Genomic DNA, 20,108 nt, shown 5'->3' on the forward strand with positions numbered 1-20,108 from the left:
CGGGACACTATCGATCAATAATTTTAAGGGGAACTTCATATCAGCCGCCCAGGTGATGACCAGTGTGGTAAAAGATTTAAACCGAATATCTTCATATTCCTCCCAGGTACTTCTTCTACTTCTACTACTACTTACTTCAAGATCACCACATGTCCTTAAAAAGAAAGGGCATACACTTAAGCCAGAAGAGGCCTGTTGTGCGCTCTAGTTTTATGTGTCCTGGAAGTTGTTGTTAGTTTAGGAGTTCCGTCCCATTGACGTAGTCCCTCAAGTTTTTGAACCCGATGTCCTTGATATGGTCGAGTCATGTAATTATGTCGTTACCCATTAGTTGAGTTCTCAAGTTTGTGAAGCCTGGCAGTGGCAGAGATAGTGTTCCAACGTTTCGTTGTCCTCGCCACATGGCCTGCATTCACTATTCTCTGCACAGTCTATCCTGTGCAGATGCGCTTGTAGTCCTAGATGCCCTGTGAGGACACCGATCAGTCTACTGATATCATTTTTTACTCATCACTAGGAGGTCACTTGTTTTGTCCTGGTCTGGGTTTCCCCATAGGATTTTTGTAGTTTTTCCCTTTTCCTGGTTATTCCATAGGGATACATGAGCATTCTTTGCCCAAGCTTTTAGTTCTATACGCGCCGCCTTTAGAGGTTTGGCATTGTCTAGACTTACTGTAGGTAGCTCCCTGGTTTGTTTTGCTAAGGAGTTTACTACTTCGTTTCCCGTAATCCCTATGTGTCCTGGTACCCATATAATGTTTACCGAGCCATAATGGGAATAGTCGTTAATTGAGTTATTACACTCTAAGACAGTTTTCGATATTGTTGCCTTAATTGTTATAGCTCTAATTGCTGCTTTACTATCCGTAAGGATGTTAACTGTGAGTGGCCTTGTATTTGTTTTAAACCAGTTCAGACATTCTGTGATCGCTCGGATTTCGGCCTGAAGGATCGTGTTATGATCCGGCAGACGAAGGGAGATCCTCGTTTCCGTGTCTACGATATAAAGACCCAGTCCCGTTATCCCCCCTAACACAGCCCCGTCCGTAAACCCGCAGCTTCCAGCGGGAATCTGTGCAAGGGTTCCATCGATCTACATATCTCTGTCCGGTATTAGAACTTCACACAGAGCTACTTCACTTGATTCTGGTATCCGGTCCGATACTATATGATGTATAGATTCACCCGTTGTGAACCGTAATATGCATTGGTGGTATGTTTGGTGGTCTCTTTCGATCCACTCGCTCATCGCTTTCAGTCTTATAGCCGCGATGGCTGCTTCATACCTTACCTGTATTTCTATCGGGTGGACAAATAGAATTGTCTCTAAAGCCCTAGTTGGTGTAGTCCTCATCGCCCCGCTAATGCCTAGGCAACACATTCTTTGGACTTTTTGCCACATTGTACTTTTTGTCCATAGCTGTCCACCATACAACAGATGCGTAAGTAAGAATCGGTCTTATTACGCTTCTGTATAGCCAGTGTATCATTCTAAGATTAAAACCCCATTTTGAGCCTATAGTCCTTCTACAAGTTGACCAACATCTGTGTGCTTTGAGTTTCCTATCTAGGATTACCCCCAGATATTTAACTGTTGGAGATATAGTTAATGTCTTTTTCAGGAAAACTGGTTCCTCGACGGAGCCCAATTTCGTTTTCCTAGTGAAAAGACATAACTCTGTTTTTTCCGGGTTAACATTAAGACCTTTTGGTCTAGCCCAGTTGTATGCTATATTTAGAGCCTCTTCGGCTCTCCTGCAAAGTAGATTTGGATTCTTTCCCCTTAGAAGTATTATAACGTCGTCTGCATAACAGACTGGTTCAAATCCTTCCTTGGTTAAGGACTTTAGTAGACTATTTATGGTAGTGACCCACAGAAGCGGCGTTAAAATCCCCCCCTGTGGCGTTCCCTGCCCTACTTTGACTCTTCTTGTTACGTCATGTAGCGCGCAGCTTATCCATGTTCCTTAGCATGTCGTCTATCCAGTTCCTCAGCGTTCTGTCTACACGAAATTCGTCTAAGGAGTGGATCAGCGTTTCCATGCTGACGTTGTTGAAAGCACCTTCTATGGCGATGCAAACTGCGAGTGTGTACATCTTCATTTCGAAGGTCCTGTACTACCTCATGTAATGCTGTTTCCACTGATCTACCTTTCACGTATGCATGTTGATGGGACAAGGGAGACTTCTCTCATATCAATGAGTGCACGCCGATTCATATTGGCTCAATGATATGGGACCTACTTTTTATTGCCGAGTCCGAACGGCGTGTCTTACGACACCACTTGTAGAGAAGTTTTTCATGGCTTAAATACTCAGGAAAATGTCGCCAGCATTACTGAGGGGGAATTTAGCCACCGTTGAAAATTTGATGTTGCTTGGCCTGGGATTCGAACCGCAGACCTTCTGAGTGCAAGGCGGACGTGCTAACCATTGCACCACGGTGGCCCCCAAAGGCTGCTCTTACAGATAAAAAATTAATTTTCGTTTCGCCTAAGTTTGCTATGTTTACCATTAATGCATTTGTAGGGTATCATTTCTTGATAACTACCCGCAATTTTTCCCACAATTAAACTTGTTTTGTTGCCAATTCTAATCACCTCATTAGCATTAATATTTTTAATAATTGTTGATATTTTGACTTTATTGCTTTATTTTTCATGGCTACTAATTTTCGATAAATAATTAGAGTGCCCCCGCCATCCGAGGTAACTACAGCACAACGAAAAAAAATAAAACAATTATAATTAACTAACCGAAAAAATAACAAACAACTTTATGAGCCCCACAACATGACATGGCAAATTTGCATAGATGACCCACTAACCAAAACGATCATAAAAATCATTAGCTTGGGAATATTTCATATTAGAACGATTAGAAAGTTACAATGGAATACTTCGTTGTGACACTAATAATAATTCTTGGAATATTCACAGGGCCTTTAGAAGGTAAGAGGTCTAATCTTCTCTTGCCACTTTTCCTATCCTTTAACTTTTCATAATCCTTTCCCCTAGCCCGTTACATGAATTTCTCGGCCATCAATGGCACCTTCAATAGCAAATATATGAGTGGCATTCGTACGTGGGTTGAAAATGGTTTGGTGAATATTGAAATGACCACCATTAAGACTTTGAATTATGGTATGCGTGCAAGCACCAGCATTTTACTGAAATTGGAAAATTCTCGTAAATATCAGACGCTGTTTTCCTATGATATTGACATTTGTAAGATGTTAGGCGGTATGAGTGATAGTATTTTACGTAATTGGTTTCGCAATGTCTTGAAATATAGCAATCTCATGGAAAATTGTCCTGTGGCACCGGTAAGTGCAATCTATAGGTATGTATTTCTATGAGATGAGAATAAATTCTCTCTGCTCTCTATTCAAGGCGAAATATGTTATACGCAACTTGCATTTGGAGTCGAATAATATACCACCATTTTTGCGGGCAGGAGACTATCGTTTTGTTGTCATGAATTATTTTGGTAAAAAGAAGACCAAAAGCTTTGACATGGTTTGCCGTTTCAATGTGGACATGAAAATTGTTTAAAAGGGGAAGGGGTAATGGAATATTTAGTTTTTTGTTGTAAACATTTGGAATTTCTAAAAATAAATATAATTGCATATTGAAAAGTTGAAAAATACTTCTATTAAAGATAATTGTTATATTTTTTTGACATACAAAAATAGTTCAGAAAAATATTTACGTTCCATTTGATTGAAGAGTTATTTTAAATGGTAATACAATAATTTTGTTTACATGTTTTATATAAAAACATTAATAATTTAAAGAGATCTAAAAATAAACAAGTAAAAAACAATTATATAAAGGCCACAGTCGGAACGGGATTGACCACATGATACCCTACTCCACAAGAATTGGACACAAGCTTTTTATTTGCCACCCAGGCTTATAATACCAAAAGACTTAAGGCTATCCGAATCAAAATAATTGTGTAATATTTTTCAATAAAAATTATGAGAGCATCTTAAGATTTGCCCATTCAGATGAAGAGCAAATCTACAAAAGAATTTTTTTGTTCCCTTAGAAAAAAATTATGAAAATTGTGTTACAACTGGGGATAATAAAATGGCTTAAAGATCATCCTAAGTGTGGGTCGTATGATTTATGTCAATACGTATACGACCTAATAGACCAAATATTTATCTACGTAAAAAGATAATATAGGGTGACGTAGGGGATGCAAGATACCAAGCAACGGTCCTGACCGGTTTTAACATGGCAAAGCCCATTATTTATCTTGTTCCCTCTTTCATCCCAAGTGGGCAGACACTGACCTCCCCATGGTCTCACCTGGAGAACTGCCTTTAACGCCCGTTAAAGGTAGTGAGCTAACATGTGCCGCGCGTTCACCCATAAGAACGTTAAAAACTTGGGTTTCGGCGTCGGGTTAGTAACCCTCCCCTAGAAAAAACAGCCTACTATGAAAAAACGAAAGAAAAGAAAAACAAACCCCTCTAAAGTTGACGAACCCAGCAAACGTTTTAAGGACCATGATCTGCGAATCTGCACCTGGAATGTTCGCACTGTTTATAGAGAAGGTGCAGTTTACGCATTGGCAGATGTACTTGAAAAATACAGGGCCGACATTACTGCCATACAGGAAATACGATGGATTGGGAAAGGCGTCACAACAACACATGAGTTATGTAGCGGATTTGTAGTTAGTCGGAGGCTAAAACATCTGGTATCAAGCTTCGCCCCAGTGAATGAAAGACTTGCTGCAATTCGAATAAAAGCTAAATTCTTCAACATCAGCTTTATTTGCGCTCATGCTCCCACTAAAGAAAAGGACGAACAGACCAAAGATATATTTTACGAGCGCTTAGAAGAAACATATGACCGTTGCCCTGCCCATAACATTAAAAACATTCTAGGCGATTTTAATGCCAAAATTGGAAAGGAGAATATCTTTGGCCCAACAGTCTGGAAATTCAGTCTCCAAAGTGAAACATCTGACAATGGAATGAGGCTGATAGACTTGCCAGCTGCAAGAAACATGGTAGTTAGCATCTCGATATTCATAAGGGCACCTGGCTGTGTCCAGATCAGAAAACAAGAAATCAAATTGATCATATTTTGATAGAAGGAAGACATTCATCGAGCGTGTTGGATGTACGATCGTTCCGAGGCGCAAACATTGATTCGGACCACTACCTTGTTGCTGTAAAGGTACGCACCCGCTTAAACGTAGCAAACAAATACGAGCAGACACAACACGAAAGTTAGACATCGGTAAGCTGCAATCACAACATATAGCCACAGCATCTTCCACTCAACTAGCCCAATTGCTTAATCAAAGCACTCCTCATCCCGATAACATATCAGCGCAATGGCAAAGCATTGCCAACTCCATGCAAACAGTCGCAAAATCCATACTGGGATACCAGTACCTCCACCAAGGAATCTATGGTATGATCAGGAGTGTCGTGCTGCTACCGAAGAGAAAAATACGGCATATAGGGCTACTTTACAATCCGCAGCAACACGTAACGCACGAGAGAGATACAGGGAGAAAAGGAGAGAGGAGAAACGTCTTTTCCGCAGGAAAAAGAGAGAGATGGAAAAGCGGGAGTGTGAAAAAATCGAGATGTACAGGAGCCAGAATGAAATCTGAAAATTCTACCAAAGAGTGAAACATCAAACTGATGGCTTTGGAACTGGCACATCTTCCTGTAGAGACCAGCATGGTAATTTGGGAACTGATACAGATAGTGTAATCAGGATATTGAAAGAACATTTTTCAAATCTGTTGGTATCCAATAGCAGCGAAGACGACGAAGATTCCACAGTCCCAATCTCAGAAGATTTTATTGAATGTATACCGTCCAGCCAAGATGAGGTAAAGAAAGCAATAAATCGACTGAAGAATAATAAGGCTGCAGGGGCCGATGTCTTACCAGTCGAGCTGTTCAAAACCGGATGCGACTCGCTGATAAGGTGTATTCATCAGCTAGTTAGTACCATCTGGCAGGAAGAACGAGTACCCTACGATTGGAACCTGATTATCCTGTGCCCCGTCCACAAGAAGGGAGATAAGACTGTATGCTCTAACTATAGGTGCATAAGTCTACTCCCTATTGCCTACAAGATCGTGTCAGGGATATTGTGCGAACGACTAAAGCCTATGGTCAACGAGATAATTGGACCATACCAATGCAGCTTTAGACCTGGCAAGTCCACCATTGACCAGATATTTACCCTGCGGCAACTCCTGGAGAAGGCCCAAGAGATGCAGATCGACACCTACCACCTTTTGAGTCAGAATAATCAAAATCATATACCCACTACTGTTTTTATGCTGTCTTTGCATTTTGATTATTCTGACTCAATTGTGCGGTCAACAGATTTAGGAGGATACAGAAAATTTCTCGTTCTGTTTAATTTTCTGGTCACTCTTATTGACCTGTTTATTGATACAGAGTCAGCGGTTAAGAGAACTGATGAGGAAGTTTGGCTGCTTCCGAAACTATAGTATTCTCTGCCTCCGCTCGTAGTAATCAATTTCAATACCCACTGTTAAACATTTTGTTTCTTCAAATTTTGAAGCAACAAAGTATGGACTTTAGCTGAAATAAATACACAACAAGTATTATTTTGCAGTCCAACAATACAAAGCCAACAGTAACTGATACCTTTATAAAGGTCGAAGGAGAATCTGCTAAAGTGGGTCTGGCGGTAAACGGTGAGAAGACCAAGTTGATGGTGTCGACGCGTCCATTGAGCTCGGACTGACTGTGGATGTTGGTTCCTACAATATTGAGGTAGTAAAAGACTTCTTCTACCTCGGCACCTCCGTAAACACAACAAACGACATCAGTTGTGAAATAAAAAGAAGAACTGCATTGGCCAACAGATGCTACTTTGGTTTAAGTAAGCAATTTAAAAACAAAGCCACATCTCGTCAAACAAAAATAACCCTCTACAAAACACTGATACTAACCGAGCTGATGTATGGCTCCGAAGCCTGGGTACTTGCGCAAGCAGACATGGCAGTGCTTGGTGTGTTTGAGAGAAAAATTCTTCGAAAGATCTACGGACCAATCTGCGTTGACGGTGAATATCGACGTCGCATGAACCACGAGCTGTATCTGCTATACAACGACATCAATATTGTTAAACGTATCGAGATGCAGCGATTGCGTTGGCTAGGCCATATCATAAGAATGAACGATGATGAACCCGCTAAAAAGGCGTATAAATACTGACCGCTTGGCGGTGAACGCAGAATTGGCAGGCCAAGGAATCAAGTGGATGATGAGATGAAAACAAGTGGATGATGAGATGAAAAGGCGCGGTATTCCAGAGTGCGAAGCAACAAATACTCGTATAGAGAGAAATGGAGATTTTTTCTTAGTTCGGCCTATGGAACAAATGTTCTGTCATGGGCCAGCTGAGTAAGTAAGTATATATGGATGAAGTGTTAAAAGTGCCGCATACAGAGCTTGCAGAAAGAAACGTCCTCTCCTATGGAAGAAACCAAGTCCGACCAATCTAAGGCCGGTCGAACAACAGAAAAAATCTAGTTTTTATATAGGGCATTTAGGAGGTTTTCTATTTATAGATTACCTTTCGGACGTGCTCTATTTATAGAAGACCTTTAATATAAATTCCTTTCGTTGAAGGCCTTAAGGTGACAAGAAACAAGTGAGAAAAGGCTATAGTCGGTACGGGGCCGACTATGTGATACCCTACACCACTACCTCTGTGCATTATCTTTTCACTCGAAAACATTTCTTTTAGGGAGATACGAAAGTTTTCACCTATCTGACTTTTATACCAAATGACTTAAGGCGAACTGAACTAAAATAATTCATATTTAATTTCGTGATGATCCGATCAAAATTCCGACCTGTAGTGTGATTGCACAAAAAGTGGAAAAAAGGGATGTATTACCGACTATTGCGATATCTCCGTTATTTGGTCACCTACGCCGTCCTAGTTTACATCATTGTAAAGATGGAATCTTCTACTTTCATGGGCAGGCTTTGCTTTAGGAAAGTCTCCAACCAAAGCTGCGATATTCGTCATTATAATTAAAATCGCAAACTGCAAATTTGGGTTTTATTTTCGACTATTGTGATATCTTCGTTGTTTGATCACCTACGAGAACCTACTTTACATCATTAGAAAGGTGATATTTTCTACTTTCATTGTCAGGTTGTACTTTTGGTATACCCCATACAGAAACTGAGATATTCGCTTTGGAAGAAAACGTTGTCTTTTTATCAACATAAGTTTTTTGCCCATTCCGACTCCTAAATATTATCCGACCATCACCAAAATCGATAGGCTTCTTCCCCTCCGGGACCCCCATCAACATCCGAAATTTCGTGACGATCCGATCAAAATTGCGACCTGTAGCGTGATTACAAGGTTTAGATGGACAGACGGACAGACGGACGGACACACATAGCCAGATCAACTCAGCTTGTCGAGACATTCATTTTGGTATATATAAGTATGGGTCTACGACCATTATTTCGATGCGTTACAAACTTTTTGGCCAAAACCAACTTATAATACCCTCCCCACATAGTGGTGTAAGGTATAATTAAAGCTGTGTTTGTAGCTGACCGATATAATCAAATTATTTTCATTTATTTATATTGTTACGGAATTAGACTATGACTTATCCTGATGACGTTATTTTACTTTATAGTACTAAAATACGTAAAATAAAGTCCGATCTGGGTTATCAATATTTTCCCTATTTATATTCACCATAGATACTCCAAAAACATTTTGGATCGAGCACACTTAATCTTCTGAAAGAATTTATTATGAAAAACATCAATAAAATACATATTGTGACCGTAGATAACGAAAATGTGAATAAAAACTGTAGAATATGGTCCTAAATCGTATATAAAAAACGAAAGCTTCTGGAGATGTTAAATATTATAGCTAAAAATTTATTTTGTTCAGAGACTAACAATGAAATTTGATTTGGAACATTTCTACTTTTGACATAATCCCCAAAAAGTGAAGTATTTTAGGAGATTTTGACTCAGTATGAAATAAATTAATAAATTAATCTTAAATTAATTAAGAGTTAACTCAAAAGAAAACGCAAAATAAACCAATTTGGAGGCATTAAAAATATAATTTTTACATTGAAAGTTAATGACAAGAAGCTCCTCCTTGTAATTCAATCATCACTTTTAACTTTATGTTAACCGGAACGCTATAAATCTGTTCGGTAAATCCAAACTATAACAAAAGAATACTTATAATAATGGGGGTAAAAGTTTAACAAATAATTTCTACATATAATATCTAATTTTGTAACGTAATTTTCTTAACAAAGTATTTTACTTAGATATCTAGTTTTTTCTGGGACTTACAGTGAAATTTTGTGTTGAATATTTCTTCTTTTAACACCTTTTGTCTAAAACTAAATTTCATGTTACTTTCATGCATCAAATCAAAAAAAGAACGAAACAAATTTATTCAAAAAATATTTGGTTGTTTTGTTGGCAAACTTGATGTATACATTTTCTTGATATATATTGCAAATACATATTTCATGTATTTGGCGACTTATACTGAAATTTGGTGGAGATTATTTTTGTCTTTGACGTCTTCTATCTAAAATGAAGTTTTGTGGGACAAAACTTAATAAACTCAGATAAAGTAGAACATTAACCCTAAAACGTGATTTTGCTCTTGGCAGATTCCTGGCGTTTAGGTACGATTTAGAGTTTTGGTGTATTCGGGGACCTATAGTAAAATTGTATGGCAAATAATTTTGTAGAATATTTTGATCTGATATTTTGATCACATTTTAAAGGAGTTTTTAAACGTTTGTGAAAAAAGGGACCAAAAAGACCCCTTTAGTGACTCGCATGAGGGTTAATTTATTTCATAAAAAGATACCCCGCATTGTTGTCAGTAATATTGCCAAAGACACTTTATACCTAAAATGCAAGGATTCCAAGGAATCTGATGTCGAATATTTCAAAACCTGTAGAAATGGACGGAACTTGCCACGCCTATATAGGTTACTTCCCGACGTAAACTTTCAAAACGCCGACACACGTGTCTTCTTTCATAATCTGTGCGGGGTTTCTTGTAATTTTAAGAAAAGGTAAATTTTGTTGTACATTGTTGTTCACACAAGACTTCAGTTCAGTTAGTTTACACTTCACTTCTTTACTTACACTGACGGTTAAAAGTTGCGGTATAAATTACAACTAATCAGCCCACCCGCAACTCTCGCATATTTATACCCGCTTGCGTATACATAGACTTTTCTAGCATCCTTCATCTGGGAGGTTCTACAATGTTCAAGCGATAATCGGATGCACATACACAAATACTCGTACACAAACATACAAATTAATGTGCACAACTATTGGGGCAGCGGTAATAAATACGATAGAGCATAATGGGGTATTAATGAATGTAGTCACAATGTAAGCTACAACTGAATGCTCAAAACAACGAGATAGGGAAAGAGAGAATACAACAAAACAATGACTGAACAGAGTAAATTAAGACTAAACGACAATTTCATGATTGCAGTAAACTACAAACAATAGTTGTTGTTGCAAAACTGATACAAGTAATCTCAATGTTTTATACAAATTTACATTACAATTCAAATTTATAAATTAAGCGAAATACATGTACAATTACTTAAATGCACCAGTTACTTCCGTAACAATATGTATTTTGTGAATAAATGTGGCTATCTAATTAACTTTATATTCTCATTGAATCCTAAATTTTATTTATTTGTTTTATTGTCTAATAGTAAAAATTGAATTTTTCCCTCTTTACAGGTTACCACAGCTTACGGTCTATGCCAAGATTATTTACCTCCTGATGGTAAGTACCGATCCTCTCATGGTTTTTTTTTCACTTCAAAATTTCCTAATAATAATTTCAAAAGGGCCACCCAGACAATCTACTTTAACAACTTCAAATAAAACACCAATAGTCTCCTCAAGTGGATGTGTGGAGGCGGTGGGTATATAAAAATTATAGGGAATTTTTTGTCTTCTTCCTCAGCCAATATAAGAAATTCCAGGAATGCTTATCTTTTTCAAGTGCGACATGAAAATGTTGAAAAATTCTATTTTAAAACAATTTAATAATGTCACAATTATTCGCAATTTTAACGCAGTTATAAAATTTAAAATAAATTTAAAATTCCAAGTAGTCCTACCCCAACTATAAGTGGCATTGCACACGTCCATCATTTATTGTTTGTTTTTTTTTTTCTGTTATGGTGAAATGTGAAACCGTTTTATTTCAATTGCTTATTTGCAATCACATTTTTTATATAAGTTGGGGGTGAGGTTGAGGCCAAACAACATTTTTTCTCTAAATCATTTACTAACAAAAGGAATTGTTATAGGCGTTTGGTTTGTTTTAGGTTTTAGTTACGAATTGTGTTAAATGAGATAAGATAGGAAAAAAAACTAATAGAAAATTTGTAGTTAAAAAGCTTTGGAAAGGTAAAAGAAAATTCTTTAGAAAATTCCATAAGCGTGGATTTTTAAAGAATATGTTTTTCTCTAGCCAAAATTCCTCTTAAAGTCTGCTATGCCCAGAAAGCATCTGTGGTATCCAATTGCATTATTTATTTTAACATCAACTCTCCCATGGCAAATTTAAACTGCATTTCCTGTTGACGAAATCACCAAATTGGCCTTTTCAATAAGGAATTCTCAGAATTCATGTTTTCGAAATAAAAATTATGAATTAATTTTCATTCATTGAGGAAGTTTATCTCAGATAACATTATAACCAAAATACCAACAAAAAACAAGTGTAGTTGGCCCAAAAAAAAATCCAAGGCATTGCAGCCAGACAGACATTGTCACTCAATACGAACAACATTCTTTCGTATAATAAATAAATCAACACGAAATTCCACACCGCAAAAAAGTGATTGATCATCATTTCCGGCCACGTTCCATGTGGCTGGGGTCTACCTCAAACAGTTTTGTCAAGCATTTTGGCTAATAACTCTATTTGAGTTAGGATTTTCTATAGCACCATGTTGGCCATCAGGTGGAAGGGGGAAGGTTATTGAATTTTCATTGTGTGCAAAAAATGTGTTACTGATAAAATTCCATTCTTCAAATCAAACGCAATACCCATAACGTAGTAAGGTATTGCCGGCCTCCCCATTGTTGTTGCTGTTGGTTGGACACTTTCATTGACATTTTGTTTTGTTTTTTTTTTTTATAATTTTTATTTGTTAATTTATAGAATATTTGTGGGGTACTTAAGCACAATGGTGTCTTCACAAACATTTGTTTTTCTTTCTGGTTATTTGACAGCAGCCAATTAGCCTCTTAGCCTTGTCCCTTGGGTAACTTTGTTGTTCTTGGTTATCACCACTCCAAAACTTATGTTTTTGTGTGTTATTTCTAATTTAATTTTGTTTAATAAAAAAACTATAATTTATTATTTTGTTCAAAAAAATTGAAATAGTAAATAAAATAGCTTTCCTTTGTGTGTTGTTTGTTATCAGCTGTTGTTGTTGTTGCTATTGCTGTTCGTTTTTTAATTGAATTGTCAATTGTGGTGTTGTTGCTATTGTTGTTATGTCTTTTTAAACATTAAACGTTTGTTTGGTAATTAACTTTGCCAACTTCTCACTTGAAATTGTGTTTTTTAACATGGAAGGGGGGAGGTGAATTATTTATCAGCGAGTAGTTTCCAATTATGGTGGGTGGTATACCCCAGCCAGCCTATTTGTTCAATAGTTAAATGTTCTGTTCCGCATCTTGTCCAATGTATCTCGGGTGTGTACCAACATGTGTCAACAATATTTAATTTTCCCTCAGTTAAGATAAGAGGGCGAAAGTACCTCTGTACCGGTATCTGAACGCAGAGACTTTGTAGCATGGAGATATTAAAGAAGGAGACAAGTTGATGCTAGTTAGGTTAGGTTGCAAAATGAAATGGCTACGAAATTTGTTTAAAGACAAAAAGAGTTTTAGAAGAGACTTGAAAAATACTTGGAACAAATTGGAAATGTTCCACGGGAACGCTCAATACTGAGTCTTAAAGAAATGTTGAAGAAATTTATTGAAGAATTTAAAAAAAATTATGTCCCATCTAAGGCTTAAACGGGTATTTTTTAGAATTTTAATTTTTAAGACATAACAAGGAAAAAAGTATCAGTCGGCTTGGCCGACAGATATATAACCTCAGCCTGTGTATATTGAAACTATAATTGTTCCACAAACACAAACATCCCATACGGGACAAGGGGAGACTTCTCTCATATCAATGAGTGCACCCTGATTCATATTAGCTCAATGATATATTGAAACTATTTTTTCCCAAAAAACGTATGTATTTAGAGGGGTTTAAAAATTGTGGACGTATAAACCGACAAAAATGATGATTAGATTAAAGAGCAGAAGTTTTGAGGAGGAAATACTTAAAGGAATGGATCAACATTGACCATTATGGAAGTCGATCTCCAGCCACTACATATGGTGCCATAGGTTGTTTTACCCCCTTCGGGCTGTTCGCTTAAGAAGTGTGGATTTGCCCCTGAAAAAACTTTTACCATGGTAAGTGAGGCAGCTAATGTAATGCAATAGCAAGTCTTAAAGTGAACTTATCCGACATTTTTTGGGAGGTACTGGATGAAGTGGACTAATAAGTCCATATTTGAACCTGATCTATATCTGGTAGATATATTAGGATGTGTAAAGTATGGACCAATTCGACCACTCCTTTCAAAATTTACCGTACGAACAATTTTCCGAACATTTTTGAAATTTTGTGGGGGAGGTACTTGAAGGAGTAGACCGATATGGCTTATCATCGAACTTGAACTATGTTTGGATAAAATATTACTAAGGCTAAATTTTTGACCGAATGGGCAATCCGTTCGAGAGTTATCTTGCGCTCCAACCACCTCACACGGTGTCATAGGGTTTTTTTTGCAACTTTAAGGCCATTTTCTCAGGAAGTATGGACGTGCCACTGATGAGACTTTTACCGTCGTGTAGGGGGTGGTGAATACAAGTTGGTAAAACAAAAATCAAACCGATTCGAGAGCAGGTCCTAAACTGAACTTATCCGAAATTTTGTGTGGAAGGTGCCAGAAGGAGTGGACCGATTGAGTCCATATTGGAACCACATCTAAGTCTGGTACATAATTCACGATGGGCAAAGTATGAACCAAATCGGTTACCCCTCTCAAGAGTTATCGTGCGCACAAATTTTCCGAACATTTTCGAACTTTGGTGGGGGAGGTATCGGAAGGACTGGACCGATATAGCCCATCTTCGAACTTAAACTAAGTTTGGGCAAAATATTACGAAAGCCAAAATTTGAACCGAATCGGTTCATCCGTTCGAGAGTTATCGTGCGCTCCAGCCAGCAGGACAGACAGACAGACGGACGGACATGGCTAGATCGACTCCAAATTGTCTGAAACACATTTCGTCCAAACATACTTGGGGTCTGAAACCATTATTTCGATGAGGCACATTTTCATCGTATCAAAGTGTATATACCCTCCCTAGCCTAAAGGCTGATGGTATAAAAAACGTGAATTTTTCAGCAACTTGTGTGGCCTTAAAACGTGGGAAGAAAGAATTCTATAAAGAGCGTACCCAGCGAAGTATTCTAAGGACAGAAGACCAAGTGTGGTCTACCATGGGCAGGAGACTCATTGACTAAAAGGTCTTCTTCTCGAAGAAGAGCTGTTCTATGGACAAAAGACTGCTTGAGATGTCCTATGTACGGGAGAACTCATGTGAAGTCTCCCAGTTATGGAGGACAACTTGAAATCTTCTTTAGGCAGACGACCTTTTCAGGACCAATTGAGGACTTTTAGGCAAAGTTTAAAATCTTGAGGAATTGGGGTCTTATGTCTTATAAAGCCCGATAGAAGTTGAAATTGTAAAAAACAACACAAAAAATTAAATTGTAATCAATTTTTTTTTTATTCGAAAGATCAATACGTGACATTAACATTTGAAAATGATTTCGGGCATATGGGCACCGCGGCTGTTCTTGACGTCCAATTTTTGGCCACTTTTTCGAGCTCTGCTGGCCGTATGTCACGAATAACACGAACAATGCTGGCCTCCAATGCATCAATTGTTGCTGGTTTATCAGCATAAACCAGTGACTTCACGTAGTCCACTTCTCGAAATCAACTTATCGTCAAATTTTGATTTCAATAAGTCGATGGTTGCGTTCGCCGTATGGCACGTAGCGCCATCCTGTTGAAACCACATCTCCTCCGGATCAATGTCATCCATATTTTCAAAAATCATTGATCATGGTGCGGTAACGATCTCCATTGACCGTAACGCGAGCTCCGGCCTCATTTTTGAAGAAATAAGGTCCGATGATGCCACCAGCGTGAAAACCGCACCATACGGTGCATTTTTTTGGATGTAATGGAGTCTGTAGGGTCTCTTGTGGATTGGTCTCACTCCATATGCGGCAATTTTGCTTATTAACAAAGCCGTTAAGCCAAAAATGCGCCTCATCGCTGAACACTATTTTGGGTCTATAAGTTGCGCGAATCGACGACTGATTTTCAAAGTAAATTTGGATAATTTCGTAGCGTTGTTCAAGCGTGAGTCTATTCATGATGATTTGTCAGAGTACACTGAAGCAAATAAAAAAAAGTTTCATCAAAATTTAATTTTTTGTGTTACTTTTTACAATTTAAAGTTCTATCTAGCTTAAAAAACACCCTTTAGAACACATCTTGATGTCTCCTTCGGACAGAGGTTCGTCTCTAATTAATGGCCTTCAATAGTCAGAAGACCTCTGAAGTTTTCCAATTGCAAACCTCTTAAAGTTTTCTGTGTTTAGAATATCTCTTGTGGACATACATGGGCCGAAACACCCATAAGACCACTTCTTTAGAAAGCATACTTTTTGGAAGTTCCTTGAGGGGTTCAATGGACAAAAGACCTCTAGAGGACTTCTATTATCAAAAGATTTCGAAGACCAATTGAATTTTGCCAATTGTCAAAGACTGCCTGAGATCTTATTTAGGCAGAGGACATCTTGACGTATTTTACCGACAGAAGACCTCTTGAATACTTTTATAGACAGAAGACCTCTAGAGATCTCCTATGGCCAGAAAACCATCTAGTAGTCTTCAACAGTCTAAAAGCCTCATCAAGACGTCTACAGACAGAAGACACCCTTCTATAAACAAAAGACCTCTAGAGATCTCATCAGGCAGATGACCTCTTGTCGTCTCCAATAGACAGAAGAGCACTTGATGTATTCTAAACGCAGAAGAGCTCTTGAGGTCTTCTATAGACAGAAGAGTTCTTGATGTCTTCTATAGACAGAAGACCTACTGAGCACTTCTATGGACAGAAGACATCTGGAGTTTTTTAGAGTACAAATTAGGTTCTCGATAGACAGAAGACATCCAGGGACGTTATAGACGAACAGAATACCTATTGAAGTTTTCTGTCAATTTGAGACCATAGAATTACTCAAAATTTCTTTGGAAATCCGCACTTTAAGGTCTCAGGAAATGCTTAAAATATTTTTTTTAAAAATGTACTCGTTGAGGCCTCAGGAAATGGTTGAAATCTTTTTTAAAAAAATCTTCAAATCTTTTTTAAAAATTTACACTGTGAGGCCTCAGGAAATGCTTCAGAAAATCTTAAAACCACCTGCGCCTTAAGGCCTAAGGAAAGGCTTGAAAAATTCTTTAAAAAATCCACGCTTTGAGGCCTCAGGAAATGCTTCAGAAAATCTTAAAACCACCTGCGCCTTAAGGCCTAAGGAAAGGCTTAAAAAATTCTTTAAAAAATCCACGCTTTGAGGCCTCAGGAAATGCTTCAGAAAATCTTAAAACCACCTGCGCCTTAAGGCCTTAGGAAAGGCTTGAAAAAATCTTTAAAAAATCCACGCTTTGAGGCCTCAGGAAATGCTTCAGAAAATCTTAAAACCACCTGCGCCTTAAGGCCTTAGGAAAGGCTTGAAAAATTCTTTAAAAAATCCACGCTTTGAGGCCTCAGGAAATGCTTCAGAAAATCTTAAAACCACCTGCGCCTTAAGGCCTTAGGAAGGCTTGAAAATTTCTTTAAAAAATCCACGCTTTGAGGCCTTAGGAAAGGCTTGAAAAATTCTTTAAAAATCCACGCTTTGAGGCCTTAGGAAAGGCTTGAAAAATTGTTTAAAAAATCCACGCCTTAAGGCCTTAGGAAAGGCTTGAAAAATTGTTTAAAAAATCCACGCCTTAAGGCCTTGTGAAAGGCTTAAAAAATCCACGCCTTAGGAAAGGCTTGAAAAATTCTTTAAAAAAATTCACGCCTTAGGAAAGGCTTGAAAAATTCTTTAAAAAATCCACGCCTTAGGAAAGGCTTGAAAAATTCTTTAAAAAAATTCACGCCTTAGGAAAGGCTTGAAAAATTCTTTAAAAAAATTCACGCCTTAGGAAAGGCTTGAAAAATTCTTTAAAAAATCCACGCCTTAGGAAAGGCTTTAAAAATTCTTTAAAAAAAATCCACGCCTTAGGAAAGGCTTTAAAAATTCTTTAAAAAAAATCCACGCCTTAGGAAAGGCTTGAAAAATTCTTTAAAAAATCCACGCCTTAGGAAAGGCTTGAAAAATTCTTTAAAAAATCCACGGCTTAGGAAAGGCTTTAAAAATTCTATAAAAAAATCCACGCCTTAGGAAAGGCTTGGAAAATTCTTTAAAAAATCCACGCCTTAGGAAAGGCTTGAAAAATTCTTTAAAAAAATCTACGCCTTAGGAAAGGCTTGAAAAATTCTTTAAAAAAATCCACGCCTTAGGAAAGGCTTGAAAAATTCTTTAAAAAATCCACGCCTTAGGAAAGGCTTGAAAAATTCTTAAAAAAATCCACGCCTTAGGAAAGGCTTGAAAAATTCTTTAAAAAAATCCACGCCTTAGGAAAGGCTTGAAAAATTCTTTAAAAAAATCCACGCCTTAGGAAAGGCTTAAAATTTTTTTTTTTTTAAATCCACGCCTTAGGAAGGACTTGAAAAAAATCCACGCCTTAGGAAAGGATTGAACATTTCTTTAAAAAATCCACGCTTTGAGGCCTTAGGAAAGGCTTGAAAAATTCTTTAAAAAATCCACGCTTTAAGGCCCCACGAAATGATTTCAAAATTCTTTAAAAAAATCCACGCCCTAGGCCTCATGAAATTCTTCACAAAATATTTAAAAAATCTGAGTTTTAAAGCCTTAGGAAATTCTTCAGAAATTCTTAAAAAATCCGTCATTAAAGGCCTTCCAAAATTCTTGAAAATTTCTTTAAAAAATCCACGCCTTAGGAAAGGCTTGAAAAATTCTTTAAAAAAACAGGCTTTGAGGCCTTAGGAAAGGCTTGAAAAATTCTTTAAAAAAATCCACGCCTTAGGAAAGGCTTGAAAAATTCTTTAAAAAAATCCACGCCTTAGGAAAGGCTTGAAAAATTCTTTAAAAAAATCCACGCCTTAGGAAAGGCTTGAAAAATTCTTTAAAAAAATCCACGCCTTAGGAAAGGCTTGAAAAATTCTTTAAAAAAATCCACGCCTTAGGAAAGGCTTGAAAAATTCTTTAAAAAAATCCACGCCTTAGGAAAGGCTTGAAAAATTCTTTAAAAAAATCCACGCCTTAGGAAAGGCTTGAAAAATTCTTTAAAAAAATCCACGCCTTAGGAAAGGCTTGAAAAATTCTTTAAAAAAATCCACGCCTTAGGAAAGGCTTGAAAAATTCTTTAAAAAAATCCACGCCTTAGGAAAGGCTTGAAAAATTCTTTAAAAAAATCCACGCCTTAGGAAAGGCTTGAAAAATTCTTTAAAAAAATCCACGCCTTAGGAAAGGCTTGAAAAATTCTTTAAAAAAATCCACGCCTTAGGAAAGGCTTGAAATTCTCATGAAATTCTTCACAAAATATTTAAAAAATCTGAGTTTTAAAGCCTTAGGAAATTCTTCAGAAATTCTTAAAAAATCCGTCATTAAAGGCCTTCCAAAATTCTTGAAAATTTCTTTAAAAAATCCACGCCTTAAGGCCTTAGGAAAGGCTTGAAAAATTCTTTAAAAAAAACAGGCTTTGAGGCCTTAGGAAAGGCTTGAAAAATTCTTTAAAAAAATCCACGCCTTAGGAAAGGCTTGAAAAATTCTTTAAAAAAAACAGGCTTTGAGGCCTTAGGAAAGGCTTGAAAAATTCTTTAAAAAAATCCACGCCTTAGGAAAGGTTTGAAAAATTCTTTAAAAAAATCCACGCCTTAGGAAAGGCTTGAAAAATTCTTTAAAAAAATCCACGCCTTAGGAAAGGCTTGAAAAATTCTTTAAAAAAAACAGGCTTTGAGGCCTTAGGAAAGGCTTGAAAAATTCTTTAAAAAAATCCACGCCTTAGGAAAGGCTTGAAAAATTCTTTAAAAAAATCCACGCCTTAGGAAAGGCTTGAAAAATTCTTTAAAAAAATCCACGCCTTAGGAAAGGTTTGAAAAATTCTTTAAAAAAATCCACGCCTTAGGAAAGGCTTGAAAAATTCTTTAAAAAAATCCACGCCTTAGGAAAGGCTTGAAAAATTCTTTAAAAAAATCCACGCCTTAGGAAAGGTTTGAAAAATTCTTTAAAAAAATCCACGCCTTAGGAAAGGCTTGAAAAATTCTTTAAAAAAATCCACGCCTTAGGAAAGGCTTGAAAAATTCTTTAAAAAAATCCACGCCTTAGGAAAGGTTTGAAAAATTCTTTAAAAAAATCCACGCCTTAGGAAAGGCTTGAAAAATTCTTTAAAAAAATCCACGCCTTAGGAAAGGCTTGAAAAATTCTTTAAAAAAAACAGGCTTTGAGGCCTTAGGAAAGGCTTGAAAAATTCTTTAAAAAAATCCACGCCTTAGGAAAGGCTTGAAAAATTCTTTAAAAAAATCCACGCCTTAGGAAAGGCTTGAAAAATTCTTTAAAAAAATCCACGCCTTAGGAAAGGCTTGAAAAATTCTTTAAAAAAATCCACGCCTTAGGAAAGGCTTGAAAAATTCTTTAAAAAAATCCACGCCTTAGGAAAGGCTTGAAAAATTCTTTAAAAAAATCCACGCCTTAGGAAAGGCTTGAAAAATTCTTTAAAAAAATCCACGCCTTAGGAAAGGTTTGAAAAATTCTTTA

At 37.1% G+C, this 20,108-nt stretch overlaps 2 protein-coding genes across 4 annotated transcripts in view; both read left to right on the plus strand.

Annotated features, from left to right (window-relative positions):
* The window catches only part of ths (thisbe), a 337,478-nt gene that overhangs the window by 126,870 nt on the left and 190,500 nt on the right, over nt 1-20,108 (plus strand). For all 3 annotated transcript variants that reach the window (XM_073988389.1, XM_073988390.1, XM_073988391.1), the window contains exon 4: nt 10,814-10,859. In XM_073988389.1, the coding sequence (XP_073844490.1) occupies nt 10,814-10,859 (46 nt within the window). The remainder of the gene's footprint in view (nt 1-10,813; nt 10,860-20,108) is intronic.
* LOC141406040 (uncharacterized) lies at nt 2,891-3,554 on the plus strand. The gene is made up of 3 exons (XM_073991051.1): nt 2,891-2,951; nt 3,018-3,325; nt 3,393-3,554. Exons 1-3 carry the CDS (start codon nt 2,891-2,893, stop codon nt 3,552-3,554), a joined length of 531 nt encoding a protein of 176 aa, XP_073847152.1.

This window comes from Musca autumnalis, unplaced genomic scaffold, assembly GCF_047663935.1.
Source record: "Musca autumnalis isolate F117 unplaced genomic scaffold, ASM4766393v1 scaffold_5, whole genome shotgun sequence".
Classification (NCBI taxonomy): domain Eukaryota; kingdom Metazoa; phylum Arthropoda; class Insecta; order Diptera; family Muscidae; genus Musca; species Musca autumnalis.